Below are 19032 nucleotides of genomic sequence, written 5' to 3' on the forward strand. Positions count from 1 at the left end.
AAATCCTCCTCCCGCCCTGATCTGGCACTAGGATCCAAAGCTGTCACCACAGTGCAGTAACATAGAGGTAGAGATCAGAAACAACCTTTTGGGGCGGACACTTCCCAAACCCTTTCCACTGCAGTGTGGGCTCTTTATCTTCTGCCTTTTCCTCCCACAGCATGAGAAGATACCGCTTGACTTTCTGCAGCGGGAGGCAGCAGCTCTCCCCATCTCATACCAGCCTGACCTCATGCTACCTTCAAACCCCTCAGGGGCAGTAGCCCAGGTCTTGGCTGCAAGTGAAGGAAAGTGTATGTGGAGCACCTTGTGCAGGGAAATTGGCATAGCCTTCTACAGAAAGCATATGCATGTGTGAGATGTGGAAGTCCTGGAGATCCCAAAACCCAGCTCTAGCCTCAATGGCAGCAGAGGTCGGACATCACATAGCTTTTTCCCATTTTAGCTGGACTTAAAGCAATTCTTTTATCAAAAAGAGAAAAACCTGGTAAAGCTTGCACAGGAGTACTGAAGTAGTACTATCAAGTCCAGTATTCTACATTAGCCATTTTACAATTATTGAATAACACTCAGGTTTGTCTTGCAATTAAACAGAAAATAGCTCAGCAGTGCTGAAACGTTCAAAGTGTGCAAAAGAGATCTTTCAAAAGGAAGATTTGATAGAGGGTATAGAGGGAGAAGATAAAAATGAGAAAGGAAGTCTCCAGAGTCTCCTCCTTTTGAGTATTTTGTTCAATGCATTTATCTTAATAAGCTCAGTGCCAAGATATGCAAATATACAGTTATCTAAGTATTTTCATCAAGTCTAAGTAACATTCACTGTATCCAAAAATTATACAGTTACTGCTATGCTATGGTTTATTTGAGTCTCCTGGTCAGTCATTGTAAAGTGAGGGAAATGCTCGTGTGCCTGAGTTTTGCATAATGTTTCCAAACATCTCCCTGGATTCATAACAAAAATTTCATGACAAAATACAGAAGTTGAAAAAAATGTGTGAAGGTAGATCTCCCGCATATTTACTCCACTTTCAAAAGCAACAAGATCACTAAAAATCTTTATAAAGCAAACTTGACAGAAAATACAGTTGTAGCTATATACAATCACCTACCAAAGTTATAATGTTTGAGTGATAACCAGAAATTAATGTTTACCTTACTATAATAACTTCGGGAACCTTTCGCCCAATTTGTATAGTAAACTGGGCTTCCATCTGTCCATAAGTATGTGTGCTCCTGATTTATGTCATTCAGTCCAATCCAAGCATCAGTTGCAGCATTTTTTAAGAGGGACATGAGGAAAGCTGAAGGAAAAAAAAAAATTGTACAAGGAGGGAAACTGAATGTACCTTTCCCCAACAGTGCAGACTCTAGAGTGCCTGGAACCAGGATGATGAGTTTTGTTTTTCTCTTTTTAATAAGATGATAATCTTCTCATAAAAAAAAAAGAATAGATAGTCATCTGATGTTAAAAGTCTGAAAAAGTATTTACAAAGACAAAGATGGGCAAATTTTGATACATAAAATTGTTTTCAACATTTTTAAGGAATTTATGTGTACCCTCTTCTGTGTTGTTGATCATCTGAGGAAGCGGGGAAAATATTTTACATGTATTACAGAAATTAACATGAGTACTCTACACCTTGGCACATAGAAAATGAGTCTGTGGACTGTGCACTCCACTTTCTTCTTTGGTAACTTCTTTGTTAACCAGACTTACTAACTTGGTTTCTAAACAGGCATAACACAAATAAAACTACTTATTAACCAAGTATATATATCCTGAGACCTCAGCTTTTTGGAAGGCCAGATGCTGTTTTGCTTAGCTCCTGCCTAGACTGACTTTCCACTAAAAGACTGTCCTTCGACTGTCCTTGCTCTACTATAGAAAAAGCATAAACCACAAGCACTGATGGTATGAGCTAGGCGATGGTCTGTGTGCAGCCCTCAGGACGACTACATTTCCTGAACAAACATGAGGCCTCACTAAAAATCCTGCAACATGTTGAACAGCAAGACCAGCAGGCTGCTGAGGTCCAGCAGAGCAACGGAACAGGGTGAAGTTGGGACTCCAGCACTGGAGCCTTCTGCTGCCTGAGGTTGCATCCTCCACTGACACCCACAGCATTTGGCTCAGCAGCTAGGTGCATGGTGATTTGGTTTGGGCGTTACTCCCTTTGTGTGCTATTTTTACATGTACACTTAAAAAAATCAAAATATGAACATTTTATTATATGACAAGCCCCTAATACAAAATCTTAATATTTGAACAGTATGAATTCCATTGTACATCCCATATTAGACCCAGAGCTACGATTTAAGGAGTTAATCAAGACACTAAAACCTCTGCATTTCTCAAAAGGTGCAATTTCTCATTCGACGTAACTTGATATTGATATGGCATAAATAATAGTATATATTGCAGAAGTTATAACATCTTTTTTAATCTGTTTATCAGGAATTACTTGATGTCTCATCCAGCATCAAAATGTTCATACTTTATACCTTGTGTTTCCTTTTTTGATATAGTAGCCAGGTTTCCTCCAAAATTGATACAATTGTTCCGTGCAGCATGCCATGTCAATGTATCATTTTCATTAAAGCCAAATTCTTTGAAACACTGAAAAAGAGAAGCATGCCAAATTGGTAACTGGATGGCATTTTAATTTCCAATTAAAACACCTCTGTTTGTACCAAACAAGATAAACTGGGTATTTTAAGAAAAAAAGGCGATTAACTGATATAATAACCCTTTCTATCTTACCTTTAGGTCTTTATGAAAGAGAAGACCTATACTAGAAAACTAGCATAAACCCCAATATTTTAGCATGCTCTTAGAAGAAGGAATATGTCAGTCTAATGATTTCAGTAGAAATCAAGTTAAAGCTTCTGAGCATGCTTCTGAGGTGTGACTTTGTGGGAGGAATGCCTAAGAACACCTCAGAAAACAAACAAGGATAAGACATGCTATTGAAGCTAAACATCTCAGCTTCTGTTGCCCTGTTTGTCATACCAGGTTTGATTATCACAGGATAATCACAGAAAGGGAATGATTCCGATACTACAGAGAAACCCAGGTATTTACCATTTCTTGTAATGTGATCTATGAGATTTAACCAAGATGTCATTAGACAGCTTTGCCAGAGTCAAGCAACATAAATGTGTTGATTAAAGGATGCAACTGAAAAGTTAATCAGGCAATTTGGGGAAAAAGTTGAGCAAAAGTGAGGTAGCTCCATGACAGTCAGAAGTGGTGTCTAAACACTCAGAAAGGAGTCAAGGATGGAGCCTCTGGAAACTCCTTTGCCAGGAGGTGAGGAAGAGGCAGACATTTTAGCTTGAGAGAGAACTATGAAATGGAACAAACTCTGAGTTTGTGACTCTTTTCCCCAGGGCTGAGAAAGGGAAGGAAAGAGGAGGCATTAGCCAGTGTGTCTCAAACAAAGGAGCTCTATCAAACTGAGGTCATATTTTGTCTTAGCCAAAGGAAAGAGAGACAGAGCTAGACGAGGCAATGTAATCAAAGATTATCTTCATTGCTAGCTGTATTCTCAACAGTGTACACTCTTGTTTTATAGCTTTTATAGCTTCATTGATGGCAATCTATGGATTTTAAATACATACACTCTCTCATCCTGAAATTTTGTCTTTTGAGAAGGCAAAGAGTGATCTTCCATAATAAAGTGTGGTGAAGCTTATAATTGAATTACTTAACAACCTTAACAGGTATTTGATTATATAAAAAAACCTGATAAATTTGCTCAAGGGAAGGTGCCTTAGTGACTTGAGAGCTGGTGCATAGCAGGCAAGGGATGAATAATTGTCCAGGCAACATGTGACAGCCAGATAAGCCTAGCACAGTAAACAAGAACATATAACATCTCCGCACAAGGAAAATTGCTCAGCCATCTTTTGCAACATTAAACATTAGCAAAAATATAAGACGAAGCTTTCTTCTGGTATGTCTCATGACCTCTCGCATAACAGCTGTGATCGCAATAGAGGCTGTAATTGCTATTTCAGGAATCGTATTTTTAGAGTCTTTAAATATACACAATCAGAACATACGTTGTGATAACTGAAAACCCTGCTACAGGTGAAAAACAACCAAAGATGGTTGTTATTCTGCTCTTCTTAAAATACAATATACTGACACTTCATACTGCACCTTGTTATCAAAGAGGAACCAGTCTTGTGGACACCCGCCCTTTGGTGGTGGTGAAGTGGGAGCAATTGTTGGACGAACAGTATTGTTAAGCCTTTCACAGATGAATAACTCAACACTGCCACAGTTGAGATCATTCCATGTACCTGAAAGCAAATTAGAATAAAAGAAAAACTAAATGCAACTGAGACTGGGATAAAAAGTCTCCTTTCCTAAAGCAAATCTATTGCAGGAAGTAGAACTGATAACAATATTTGTATTTATCTCCCCAGAAATAATGAGTATTTGTTATGTATGTTCCTTGGAAATATTCAGGTTTCCAGCAAAATTCAAAATACAAATATTTTGTCTGAGAACAGAAATATTTCAATATTGAAAACCCATAGCATTGCCAAAGGGGAGTTTTAGTTCAAATGCTTAATTCACCTCTCTCAGATCTTTAAGATCTCTAGGATCACTCTGTCTATATAAGGTACTTGGGCCTTGTTACCTTACTACCTAAGTCTTATAGTCTTCTGGGTATATTTCTCCCTGTAGGAGTGTGATGTAAGAAGGTAACATTAACATCATCATCCCTATTTTACAGATCAGGAATGAATAAGAAAATGGCATTCATTTCATTAGCTGCAGACAGTTACAAGGTAGCTATCTACAGCAAAGCTAATAATACTGTTTAATGGAGATATTGTCATTATAATTCAGTGAAGTTAAGGACACAATTCATCTTATCTTACAGAAAATATCCAAAACAGGACATAGTATTTACTCCCCAAAGTTGTCCACTTCCTTCCATTGACCTCTAACAGACCCTACGAAGATCACCTCAGCTTTAGATTTTGAGACAAAAAATGTTTAAAGTAGAAGAGATTAACTGCTCCAAATGAGACTAAATGCTTGGCTACAGTAAGCACAGTTATTTCCAACTCACTGTATTAAAGGATATTTGTATTTATTTTAATTAAAATAGTGTATAACATTGTGTAGTAATAATCAAAGCCATGCCCAAGCCCTAGATTTTTAGGAACTGCACAAGGAATAACGGACAGCTGATGTCTTTGGGAGGTAGTTATAAAAAGGGCAGAGATTAGAGGAAAACAATACTGACTCTATCTACAGATGGTCTGATACTTAACTAATTTGTTCACGTTGAAATTTTCTGACAAAGCTAGGAATCAAATTGCAGATGTAATCCAATGTGTTAGCTACACAGATCTGAACTTTTAAAAAGTGCATAAATGGAAGAAGACAACATGATTTGTTTTCCCATGCTTTTTAAACAGCCTATCAAACATCAGCCTGCTCAGTATTATAACTTACCCACCCTTGCACATGCAGCCCTCCCAAGCCTATGCCACACCATGCAGACTGAATGTTGTCACAGCACCCACCTGTTTGGGTATACATGACCACACAGTTTTCATCGTTATTTGCAAAATTGGGTTCGTTTGGAGCCCAGGCAACATAGTTCACTGGACTTCCATCCATCCATCTGAAAGAAGTAATTTGGGGGCATAATAATTCACAGTTTAATTAGTTAATATTTCTTTGAAAGGGACATATTAGAGGTTCCTATATCCTAGCTGACAAACACATGTTCTCTGGTAAAAGAAAAACAAGAGCTTCCACTCAGTATTAGTAAAAAATATCATTATGTCAACTGCCTACTCTGCTGACCTGGACCACATCTGAACTAATGGTCTCAAGTGGTGGTCCCAGCTTTTCTTGATCTCTGAGCATTGATGGCCTACAGGAAACAGACCAGTGTAACACTGGACCTGGCTTTCACTGGAGCACAGAAACAGAAATGAGCCTAGTTTAGTAATTTCCTGGGTCTAAAAGTAATAATATAAAATCTCATAGGGTAAGAAAGAGCCTTGAACCACCTACTGGGGATCACTGGGAACCATTTTGTTAAACAAAGAAAGTCTTTAATACTATCCAGCTATTACTTGCAGTTGTGCAACAATCATTTCCTAGTTTGGTGATTCACAAATTTATTCCCAAAAAGTAGCTAAGAAAAAAGTGAAAAATCCTCAGAGTGCTGCAAGGAGAAGGGTCAAGTGGAGAATCTGCCAAGACTGAGAGCCTTCAGACAACATCAGCTCCAGGGCAATTTAGACTTTTAGAGACTAAGCAACTGTATATATGTTTTTGCAAGTAAAATACAAATATGGAATTCAAAAAGGATGCCTAGCTGTTCCCACTTGCAAATCTTCCCGAGCCAAATAGGAAAACACAGTACACAATAAACCAGGAGGAATAATATAAAGACAAATAGTAACATCATCATCCAACAGGAAGGAGGATGAAACTAGTGAGGAAGCAAGGGAGAACTGGACAACCAACAATGTTTTCTGAGCAGTGGATGTGACGTAGAAAGCAGAAGCTCCAGGAGATGAAACTATCCAGTCTCTCTGGCTTGTGGCCAAGAAAGACATCCAGAGGCAAGAGAAGAAAGACTGTGATGAAGAGGCTGAAACTCATCTGACCAAGCTTCAAATCCCAGGAGAAGACACTAGAAAAGGTGGGGGGAGGGGGGGGAGCAAAGTGGGGAGGAGAGAAGAGTACCACAGGAGAAATATATCTGTAACTCATCTAAGGCTCCAAGGAAGGTTTAGGACATTCCCAGAGAACTATGTTTCCAAAGACATTTGTAGAAACGTAATAACTCTATGTAGCCTGAAGCTGTCCTGCCCTGGCCTCTAACGGTACAACCACCTGGAAATTACCTTCTAGACAAGGGCTCTCCAGTATTGATATTTCACCTCCATGATGCCCCTCACTGCAGGTTTTAAGGGTTCTTTTTCTTTGATCATTTTAATAGTCAGTAATGTCTGCAAGTACCATCTGGAACATCCTAGAGACCTCCAACCAAATTTATCTTTCATCTAACAAGGAAAAGGGGATGACGCTGCACTGATTGTGAAGGAACATCTCAGCCACACAATACAAAAGCAGAGTATAGAACCAAAAGAAGAGAAATAAATAGTGCAAATATTATGGGAGAAGTGCTCCCCTGAGGAGCAGAATCATATTTCAAAACTTCATGTCAAGGCATGGCTGTAGACAAATTTTATTAGTCATTGAACTTCAACAGTCTCTTAGACAGCCATGCCACATAGTTACTTTATGAGTCTGACAAATTTAACTTGTTTTTACTTACCTGAATGTCTTGTCAAGGCTCACACTTAAGCCAATATAAAAGTTATTTCCCCAGTCTTTATAGAAAGTCTAAAACACAAAAAATTAGAATTTCAATGAGCTGTAAGAAAATAGATTTTGAACAAAATAAGCAAGATCTCAAAAAACACTTTAGTTGCAGTTGTACAATTACATAGTATGCAACATGCAAGGAGTTGCTGGGATTATGTGCCTGAACTACTAAATGAAAAATTTTCCTCCAATTTCCAGTATTTAAATTTAAAAACAAAAAAAAAAAATAGAATGGGATGAAAAAGAAATAGAGCAAAAAGCTATGTTAAGAAGGTAAGAACAACCTCTTAAGCTAGCTATAAAATAAAGCAATATTTTTAAGAGTTTTAGGAAAGCATAGTTAGAATTTGCCAAAAGGCTACAAGTAAATGGTGGGGTTTAGTACTTAGTCATGTGGAGGAAAGGATGGAATCACATTTGGTTTTAATAGTATGAAAATATTTCCAAAAGAGTATATCACCATGAGGTTATTCTCTTTCTATTAGAAAATATTCTGGCTTAAACCTTTTACTGAAAATCTGAAATCTGTTTTGGCAAAAAAAAAAAAGGGAAAATCTTTTCTTGAATTCTGTGAAGAGAATGAGTTGGAAAACAAAACATACTCAGTAACTGTAGCTTTCAGCTAAACAAAGCAAGGTTTTCAAAAGTTGCACCCTGAGAGTGTTCTTGAAAAGAAGGTGAGGGTTTGTCTATATGTAGCAATGTATGAAAATAATTATTATGGCAACGCTCCTAAGTAGAAAAGCCCATGAAAGGTGGCACTGATGGTTTTTATGATGGTGACTACTTTCTAATATTTCACAAGCCAGCTGAAAAAGGTGCCTCAGTGCAGGACAGAACGGTGCATTTTTGAAGTAAAACATGTTTCTTACATATTTCCAGAGAAAATTTTTTTCACTTTCACTCTCAATGACAGCAAGATCACCACCATTCTTCTTGCAAAAGTTCCTTGCTTTTTCCATAGGCATTGGTTCCTTGCTGAAGTAGTATTCCTTGTGATTATATATTATCCAGTCATCTTCACTAACAATATATTCATAATCTGCAAGGTAAAACATTAAGCAGTCTGTAATAGAAATTAACATCATTATATATTAATTTATTTCTGTTATTGAAAGTAAAAGACTTACTGAATGTGGAAGTAGGCTCTGGTTTCAGTGATGCTCCTGCAATGTAAATCAGCATCTGAGTATATTATGTTTCTCAGACATCTCTCAATTAAATATATTTATACAGGTGTTAGCATTTTAATTCCAAGGAATACAATTAATCAGAAGAGTTACTCAATATGCATATTTTTGTCACAGAATTTCTCAGAATATCTGAAAAAAAGGTGTTACACTCAGCAAAATACAATGTTACAGCTGATCACAAGTTAAGTTTACAGAAGCTATGCACAACTTTAGGCTGCTGGATTTCACTTAGTCAATATCCCAAACTTACATGTGTATCCCATGGATGAATTCATAGTTTTCAACTGCTTTTATTTAAATTAAAATGTATTAAGTGTTTCATTGTGCTTGATGGCACAGCTGGCTCTAATACATGCAGACAGTGCGATCTGACCTGGAAAGGATGTCCTTATCTGTCTCAAAGAAGAAAGTAATCCTACCTTTTTTTATTTGGCAAACATAGTCCTGCATATGTTCACAGAATAAATCATTCCAGTTCATATTATTGTAGCCATTAAACACGCCACATTTTTCATTTCCATCATAATTGTTTGGTTCTCCATTTGCCCATTTTTCAAAATTTACCTATAGTGGAAACACAGCCTTGTTACTATTTTCCTTTTAAAGTGAAATGACTGTCTTATATCATCCTGTTAAAGAAGAATGTACTTCATTTGATTTCATGGTCTGTCTTGTGCTTTGGTGCCAGACCTTGTAAGGAGAAGGACATGACCCTTGCAGAGCATAATGATTCATCTGTGTATTTATAAGCCATGTTAGTAAGCCAAGAAGTTATTGCCCTCTTTGTTATCAGGAGAGATTAAGTTGTCCTGTCAAGCTTTAGAAAGAAGTATCTAAGTACTGCCCTCTGACCCCTGGGTTGGTTATCCTGCTCTGATGTTTCAACCTAAGACAATCCATCAGTGCTGCCATATGGACTTGGGCCTTGCAGACCTTGATCTGCTTAAGATGGTGAGGGCAACAAAGCCTAGCTCGTGTAGACACACAAAATTATTTCTAACAGTAAATGACAAATGGGAATATAGAGATTAGTACAACCAGATTTGCTTAGATCAAGAGAGATATTCCATCACCTTTGGCGTTACTTCATTACTCTAAATGTCATACTGTTATCTATAACTATGAACTATCAAAAGATAAAAAATAATTCCTAGAGTGTAATCGGGTAGTAAAGACTTACGGTCACTTGCAGCTTGTATAGGAGGACTTGTGACAGCTGTCTGCCAAGATATACATGGAAAATTAGACAGAAATCTGGAACAATAAACTATTTACTCACTGGTGAGCCATCACTCCATATAAATCCGCTGTCGGAGTCCAAGGCACTTAAACCCATCCAGTAAGATAGGTGAAGATAATCTCTCTTTCTGGATGATTACAAATATAGACAATCAGATACAGTGTGAAATAGAGAAGGAGAATGTATATCATTACATTATTCTCAGTGTTTTGATGCTTGAAATATCATTTGAGATAGTTATCATTCAATTGCCATGTGGGGGAAAACACCCTGGCACTGCATGTGGCAGGAAGCAGTGAAACACAGAGCTTCATGGGAAAGATCACAGGTGTCATGAGTCCACAAATACCAAGTTAAATGAAAATATATTTTAAGGTCTTGGTTCCACCAAATAGCTTAGGCATCCAAATTCAGACCTGTCTGTCTTCATAGGCTTAATTTAAACATTTATATAAGCACATCAGTAGGTCAGGTTTTCCTTAGCCTCCCAATTTTTCCCCTTAACTAAGGAAGAAAAGCAGCACAAACTATTCCTTCAATCAAGAGTATTTCATCTACTGATCAACTACAAATGAGGTAAAAAGATCAGTGTTATTTCTTTGAACTAAACTCAGTTGAAACCAATTTTGGTGATCCTTCTTTCATTTTTGTGTATGCTCAGGCTACTTCAATGCATAGCACCACCTTCCCAGAGACCTGCCAAAAAAAGCCTTTTCTCACCTCTTTCTACCCGTTTCCTTCTGCCACTTTGCAAAGATATACACCATCTTTGCAATGTAGAAACTGATCACCAGAAATCCCTTATGTCTTTCAGAAAGGTAATTTTTAAATGTTTTTTTTTCCTATATTTAAACAATGGACTGTGCAGATACTTACAAGCCAGCTATTAGGTTTTGTTCTTCTTCACTGTGGATACATGCCAAATCTCCTCCAATGGCTCTGCAAAAATCTCGTGCACCAAACCATGTTTGCATTTTTTCCCTTCCTCCCTGAAAAATCTATAAAAAGCAAACAATTGAATACTGTGCTGGGTATTACAGAAATTTAGAAACAGCATTCTGGGCTTCTATCTTTCTTCTGGTCTCCTGGTCTCTGGTTTTATCACTTCCTATTTAATTGTACAACCATAAGCCTGTGGTCATCTATCAAATTTAATTATTATTAAATTATTTAATTATTATTAAAGCAACTTTGCTTTTCCTATCATCTCAGAGTCCCTGTGACTCCAGACTTCAGTTCAACCTACATACAGCACTTTCCAGCACTTCCCAGACATGTTACCACAGACTGCCTATCAGGTAGGCAGGGTAAAATCCACCTTCCATGCATACACGAAAGTTATTCTTATTTGAAATGACAAGCGTTTGCATTCAGAAATTAAACACCTACTTTGAAGCAGGAGCTGCTCTGAGGAATGGATTGCCATCCTTCTGGGCACGACGGGAGAGGGGTCGTCACTGGAGGAGGAGGGGGGGTCACTCCTTCCACCAGCTGCTTGCAGAGAAACATGTTTGTTTCTTCACAGTTCAAAATATCCCATAATCCAGCTGAAGTTCCTGTTATCATGGCCACACAGCCTGACTCCCTTCCTTCATGAAACATAAAATTTTTAAACCTTATTGATAAATGGCTGCATCTTCCCAAAGTATATGCTACTTAAGAGCACCTGCCCCCACTGTGTTTGGATGCCAATAACTCACAGTAGCTCACATGCATTTCAATTAAATCATAAAAAGCAATTTTATCAAATTCCTTTTACAAGATACTATGGATCACTTATCAAAACCATCAGACAACAAAAAGCGAATGATACCAACAGACACATCCAGTCCCAGGTGGTCTACTGGAAGGAGTTACCAAGATCCCTCATTTAATCTCCTTAACACAAGTGGAAAGTTGCACTGTCGTTTCTGCCACTTTATGACAGAAGAGTTTCTAAACCACTTTTTAGCTTTCAAACCCTCACTTCTTGGGTCCCCAGAGCAGAAGCTCGGTGGCCCCTGTGGCACCTACCAGGCATTCCTGCGTTCCAGTGAGTGAAGGTGACCGCATCTCCACTGGCCCACCTGAACATCCCCTGCTCCTCCGTGTCTGAGAGACCAATCCAGAAATACTTTGCTGGGTTGAATCCAATTACAGAAGTCAAAAAAGCTTGTTCATATCTGTGAAGAATAAGTACCAAACTGATGTATCACATTTTATCTAATTTGTTCATTTCTCCAAACAGCTCATGGTAGCAAATCTGGTAAAGTTAAGGCAATTTGTTAATACGTGGGAAAAGATAAGGATGGATTGAAGCAACGGTAATGTCTCACTTCTATAGTTCTAATTGTCATATAAATTAAATTTTATTTTATATTTTGGTAATGTAAATCATGTTTAGAATTCAGAGTGATTCTATTCTTTTGTACTGCACAATGAACAACGCAAGCCAAACAATACTTGTGTTGATGCATATATGTTATTCATTCATATAAATAAGGGCTACAGTGTTTTACTGAGCTTTATTATAAGGTCTAGATCTTTAAATCTTGTTACTCTGGGGAAAAAAATCTACTTTTATTCTAAAAAGGGTAAATTTCCAGATCCGCTTGTTGCTGAAAAGCTCAAATGCAGAAGAAATAAATAGTTTCATGTTTATCTGTTTATCTTTGGTTCAATAAGTCTTAAAACAATCTGGCAATTTGGGGGTTTTGGGCGGTTGACTCAATTTTTTAATTCCTGGGGTCAGCAACAGTGTAGGCGTGCAGTAGCAATGGCTTGAATGTTTGTATTGATGATATGCAAGCCCCTCATGTATTTTGCAATACTTCTTCAGTTCTACCACAGATTTTCCAGCAAAGGAGTGGTTTCACACTAGACGCTATGAATAACTGTAAAGTAAGAAGAGATTTCTGTTTGGCCCTTCCATCCCGGTTGCACGTATGAAAGGACAAGAATTATGTTTCCGTACCTGTCTGTCACAGTAGCCAGGAAACCTTTGTTTTCTTTACAGATCTGTTTTGCTTCTGAAAATGTTGCTGGTAACTGCCCGATGGAGTAACAGTAAAAGCCGTGCTTCATCCAGCCCTGTCAGCGTCAACAGCAGAGATACACGGAGGGGCTGTCAGGTTGCGCAGCAGAGTACACTTCCAAACGCCACATTAATACCACACCCCAAGTCAAAATTAATCTCAGAAGCCATGAGAAGAAATGAAGAGGATAATCAAGCATAGCTTTTGTAACCACAGCTCTGCGTCTTGCCCCTTGATGAAGGACACACAAGGGGTATTTGCGAGCCGTGAGCCGTGGTTATGACTCAGAGCTGGCAAGCACACTCACAGGCACTTTGCAGCTCCTTGTGTAAAACCTGCTCTGCCTTCTCCTTCTGGAAGTGTAGCTGTTGCAAAAGGCTATGAGCAATCTGCAAACCAATCAGCTTAAATGTTCATGCCTCCTGTGGCGAATTGATTGAATGGAGAAGGCTGCGTGCAACCCAAGACCAGGGAGTTATAGCATGAAAAAATACTGACATGCTCTGCAGAGAGTGGCTTTTACGGGTGCAGTGACCAGTTCTGCATTAGAAGAGAGTTGAGTGAAGTGCATGTGTAAGGGAACGCAAAAAAGAAGTCGATCTATTTTGGTTAAATAAAGAAAAAACTTCCCCATTAGTCTAAGCAGTATCAGTACATACAAAATTAACAGTTTTCGAGGGCTCCACCAAGAACAGTCAAAATAATTGGCTTCTGTGATTCTCACCATCATGGGTGTGAAAGTAAGATGTAACGACCTTTCACTGCTTTTGTTTTACACTTACTTTCTGGCAGCCTGGGTAAGTAACCTCTTCTGCCCCTGGTTCTTCTGCCAAAGGTTTCCTTTTACAGATGTAACCGAGCTTTATTTCACAAGCACTGTCAGCCCAGGATCCATCCTGAGCATGGTAAGAAGAAACCACAAAGAGAAGTGAAATCTAGAGAAAATCCCTTTTAGAGAAGAGCCCTTTTCTCTTTGTATGGATGAGGCTGTTTCAGCTCTCTTCCTTGCCTTCCTGCTTTCTCCAAAACTCTCAAATAGGAAACACAATAACAACAGTAAGGGCCACATTTCCTCAGAGGTGTGAGAATGAAGGTTGCATGTATTAAACACTCAATGGCTGGTGAGAGCAGGAAGGAAACATGCTGTTCCACTCTATTCTCATCAGCATAGTATTTATTATGTTCATATAACCAGATGAAAATAACAAGGAAATGCTGGATAAACTAAACATAAAATATGAAAAATGTATTTTTAAGTCTTTTTCCATAGTATTATCTTTGTTTATGCTGTGTATAAAACAAGATAGAATTTTTTGTACCTAATTTTTTGTGCCTCCAGTAATATGAGCCTCCAAAGTAGCTCCAGTAAACCTGTATTTTAGGTGCTTTATGGGAAACCTAAGAATCATGCTATGTAGCTATGACCAGCCATGTTGAATGTGGATGTTGAATTACTTCAACCAATTTTAGACAGATTCATCCTAGCTGTCGCAGAGCAGGCCAAGCCTCAGCGCAGTGCACTGCTTCTGGTGCTCCATCATCCACCTTCCTAGATCTGGTCTCCAGTCTCCTTCCACACTAAGATATTCTGAATTAAACCAAGTTCATAAAAACTTTTAATACTCTTGTCCGTTTTTCTTTTTTTCTTATTTTACTTTTGTCACAGATGTTTTCCTTTTGGGGGGCAAAAAGGACAGAAGAAAGGATGAGAGTGGGAGAGGGATTTTTACCTCTCCCTTCATAACAATGCAGTCTGCCTTATTCCCTGTGTGGGTCGGCTCTCCGTGATGCCATTTGGTATAAGTCACGGGTGTCCCATCACTCCATTCAAAATACATTTGAACCCTGAAGTCATTTAGACCAATCCACAGCTCATCGTCTGGCTCTGGGAACACAAAGGTAATTGTAGGTATGGGTATGTCTTAAAATGGAACAACCACATCTCACACCCACTTTTGACTGAAGAAGGACTTTTTAAAAAACATTTAAGATCATGGTTACAATGATTAAATGAATAATAGCAACAGTATAATTCCAGATAAAAAAGTGACCTGCAGGAATACTCACTGTACCCAAGCTGAGACACTGTAAAACTGTGCTCCTCGATATTATGAATACTCGCCAGCTCTCCATCTTCTTTCCTACAAGAAGACTGGGCTTCTTTCCATATTTTGGGTGTTCTGTAAATTCTATAACAATGACCTGCATAGGCCACCCATTGCCTGGGGCACTTAAAAGGCTTTAAGTCACCTAAAAAGAATATTTCAAACAACTAATGAGCAGTCCTGTTCAGCACTTTCTTTTAACCAAAAAGAAAATGACATGTACTGACATGAATTTGAAATATTGGAGCACATACTGGCAGAGGAGAGAAGCACAAGTCTGAGGATCATGACAAATCAAAACAGTTTTTCCATCCCAGTTGTGCTGGGAGCTACCAAAAACCTCCTTTACAGGATTAAATAAATACTAAGTAATTTGGTATACAAACTTGCAGGGCACAACTCCATGCTAAATCCCCCTCAGCAAGGCTCTGAGTACAGCCATGTTTTACAGAAGAGAGCCTCTTTTCCCACACAGGGGCTTTATCTTGCTGAATTTTGGAGATTTTGTACATTTTTTCACTGGAAACACCAGGTGCTTGGGAGCCAGTTGGAGCTCCTGCGCAGCCCAAATCATGTAACAGAGAGCCCAGACACATTTATGTTATACCAGACATGTCAGAAATCCCAGCTGCACAGAAAAGCCAGGCACTTTGTTCAGCAGCTATTTCTTGGTGTGAATTTAGAATGGCCAGCCATCTTCCATTGCTTTGAAGGTTCACACGGTCTGCACCTATGCAGTAAACTGAAGAGGGCAGGATGTGTGCCTGGCATTGGCGTGTGATCAGCCACATTGGTCAATGCTCCCTGGACGTGGTTTTGACCTGCACAAACTTGCGTTTCCTTAAACAACATCCAGGCATAGTATGGAGGTTAGCATGGATCATAACCCATTCCCAGTGAGCTGTCTGGATGCTGCCAGAAAGTACAGAATACCAGCTATGATGTGCCATTCATCCCCTGAGCCAGAGAATAATCTTAAATATGAGTATATATGCAGTTGAGGGAGTTACTGTAGAGTTAGTTGCATGCTGGGAATTCCCAGGTGAAGTAACTGCACACCTTTTCCTTTACATAGATAAGACCTAGTCTGCCTCAGGTGGAGAGGGAACTCAATTGGGAAAAGGTGCCAGCCCCATATTCTGAATTTTTCCTTTCAGAATAGAACAAAAAGGGTCAGAGAGAGCAGGGGAGCATGAACTCTGGCTCACATCTTTTAGCAGGACACATCTTCAGTGTATTTTTCAGAGCACAGGATATTCCTCAGTATTTCGTGGTCTGGATAACATGACTAAACACATAATCCTGCCTTCTTTAGTACCTTGGGATCTTTTCAAAATGATGAACAACATCTAGACATCAACTTTAAAATGAGCCAGAAAATTAAAGTTTTCTCAGTATTTGACCCAGGTCAACAAGTGTAATCCTTTTGTTTTAACAATATATTCTTATTTCATATATGGCATCCTCCCAGTATTTCCCACTCACTGCAAAATAGCCTTATTTTTTGACCAGCTTACCTGAGGCAATAATGGAGGAATCTAAGGAGGAGTTTCTCTTTTGGCAGATATATCCCAGTTTCCGATCACACACCTGGTTTTCCCATTTGCCATTCCTACCTTGGAAGGTCCCACATATTTTTCCAGATTCCACAGATGGGTTTCCTTTAGGAAAGAGGCACAGAATCCCTCTGTTAACATTGAAAATTTTCACCTCATCACAGGAGGGAAGGTGCAGGTCTTTTGGAGCTGCAAAGCCACCGGCATATTATTCTTCAGAGTGATAATTCCCAGGAGAGGTGACAAGGGAGCACCACTGGGATGGTCGAGAGGGCTGAGATTTCAAACATGAGACTTGCCCCTTTTCTCCCATGCACTGCTTATGAAGAAATTCAGTGTATTTGAAGTATGGCAGTATGCAGAAAAAAGCTTTATAAAAGTTCGTCTAAGACAATTCCTTATGGGGTGGTAGTATTAGAAACAACTCAACATCCTTTACAGTTGAACAGTGGACATGAAATGCATATTTAATTCCATGGGAGTGCTTGCCCTTCGGAATTCCCTGTAGTCACAACAACTATTGTGAAAATACCTAACATGGCAACATGCAAGATGATGACTTAGATCCTAAGAAAAGAGTGGAAACTTATTGAGATAAAGTACATCAGATAAATGTCATAAGCAGTAACTGAGAACAATTGAAAGTATTTTTACTGTAATGTTTCTCTTTAATTTTTTTCTCTTTTCTTTAAATTCTCTTTATATCATTTTTCATGAGTTTTTTTTGTTTGGATTGAATAATATGTCTGATGAGAAAATTGTGGATGGAAAAAAAAATAGAATGAGGTGTACATATTTGGTTTTAACTGTTTTCTTGGATGAGCTATCTGCTTTCTTTGGGAAACTCAGAATTAATGATAATCCATCTCAGGTGTGATCCCTATTACTGTAATATCCTACCTTCCCCATAATCCCTGTAACCTGTGAAAATTCTATGAAACCAAAGGAATTAGGTAACAGGAATTTGGGGAAGAGAAGAGAATTTTGGCCCAGATGCTGATCATTGTTTCAGAAAAGTGCACTTACCTGGAGCCCAGTTTAGGTATCTGAAAGGACTGCCCCCAATCCATTGCCAGCCACTGTCAAGTGCACTGAAAAGACCAGTCCAGAGCTTTGCATTGACACCCAGGTCACTAGTGAGCCCTAAATGGTCAAAAGAAACAGTCAAGTTATTAAATGCCTCTGATTTTGTAAGTTATTCAATAAAATTCAAAATAAAATTTTAAAGCATGGAAAAAGAAAAATTGTCATAGTAGATATCTTTTTCTTAACTTAGATTTTTTTCCACTATTTTAATAATTTTTTTGTGAGAAAGGGACAAGCTTTTTTAAGAATGTCACTAAGACCTATTTGCACAAGGTAAATACAAGTAACCATGTTGAAGCTCTTGGAGCTGACGTACATTTTAAACATATGCATTAACTTGGTTTTTCTTTTACTTTACCTAATAAATACATTTCTTCATGAAGGTCTGTGATACTTAATAATTCTGCATTCTGCTGCTGGCAGCTTTTTCTTGCTTGGTGCCATGTCAAAAGTGATTCTGAGTTTATCTGATAGTGAGTTTCTGTTACAGGATTTGTTTTCCAAAGTTTGTTGTGGATGATGTCTATAAAACATAACAGCAACTTGACAAGATAATCATACTTGCTAACACAGGAAATAAAATCTTCATTGCAGACTAAAACTAACTGTATGATTTGCTAATTTTTTACATATAGTTTGCGCCACTTAAATACACTTTTTTCAATATTAATAATACATTAATGACATAAGGAATTATTTCTCCTTACAAACCTGATTTTTTCTACATTGACACTGTTCCTTTTTATTTCTATGACTCATCTACTTTTCTCACAGTTTACTCTACATTAACCCACTTACTGATATATTCTACATGTACACATGCATTTCTCTATTCCCCATACAGAAAATTTTGGTGTCCACACCCGTTTCTTACCTTGGGACCCCTCTTACGCTCTCCCAGACCTCTCAACATGACAGAAATGATCATTCCCTATCAACCAGATGTGAAGTGGGGGTGAAGGGGTAAGGAATTTGTGCTGGGGTTATTGGAAAGCTGTGTGGGATGATTTGTAGGCATAAGGAGCACTGGAGCACCAAAGGCAGGTGAAGGTCACTGCCCGTGTCCCTGCGCCCTTCCATTCACTGCAGCTCTCCTGTTCTCTGCTGCATCCCATGATACACAACTGTCCTGCTTCCCTGTGTCTCACCTTCCTCATCCATTGCACTTCTTTCTGCCTTCCTTTTGCCCTGACTTTCTTCTCACCTGGTGCTAGGGGTTTTCTCTTCCTTTTTCCATCAGTCCCAGTCACCACCCACAGAATACTCCCCATATGTAGGACTGTAGGACCACTACTCATCTCTGCTGGAGAAACAGTGAGCGTGAAGAGCAGATACCTCATTTTATCATTGCATCGTTCACCAGTGAACTAGGCTGGCCAGAATCCAGTTTGCTGTCCAATGCTACTTCCACATCCCAAGGAAATTTTGACCATGAGAGTGGAAGAAAAATTGCTTAATGCCTT

At 38.6% G+C, this 19032-nt stretch overlaps 1 protein-coding gene across 1 annotated transcript in view; it reads right to left on the reverse strand.

Moving 5' to 3' along the window:
- The window catches only part of LOC142040349 (macrophage mannose receptor 1-like), a 33465-nt gene that overhangs the window by 10694 nt on the left and 3739 nt on the right, over positions 1–19032 (reverse strand). Inside the window, exons 4-22 of the mRNA XM_075048151.1 lie at positions 17928–18092; positions 17510–17626; positions 16445–16588; positions 14890–15072; positions 14553–14707; positions 13605–13718; positions 12762–12877; positions 11822–11970; positions 11198–11397; positions 10685–10806; positions 9848–9935; positions 8988–9132; positions 8506–8541; positions 8248–8417; positions 7326–7393; positions 5551–5651; positions 4166–4308; positions 2503–2617; positions 1153–1301 (exon numbers count right to left, since the gene is read on the reverse strand). Of these exons, the coding sequence (XP_074904252.1) occupies positions 1153–1301; positions 2503–2617; positions 4166–4308; positions 5551–5651; positions 7326–7393; positions 8248–8417; positions 8506–8541; positions 8988–9132; positions 9848–9935; positions 10685–10806; positions 11198–11397; positions 11822–11970; positions 12762–12877; positions 13605–13718; positions 14553–14707; positions 14890–15072; positions 16445–16588; positions 17510–17626; positions 17928–18092 (2480 nt within the window). The remainder of the gene's footprint in view (positions 1–1152; positions 1302–2502; positions 2618–4165; positions 4309–5550; positions 5652–7325; positions 7394–8247; positions 8418–8505; positions 8542–8987; positions 9133–9847; positions 9936–10684; positions 10807–11197; positions 11398–11821; positions 11971–12761; positions 12878–13604; positions 13719–14552; positions 14708–14889; positions 15073–16444; positions 16589–17509; positions 17627–17927; positions 18093–19032) is intronic.

The sequence above is a fragment of the Buteo buteo genome, chromosome 2 (genome assembly GCF_964188355.1).
Source record: "Buteo buteo chromosome 2, bButBut1.hap1.1, whole genome shotgun sequence".
NCBI lineage: Eukaryota > Metazoa > Chordata > Aves > Accipitriformes > Accipitridae > Buteo > Buteo buteo.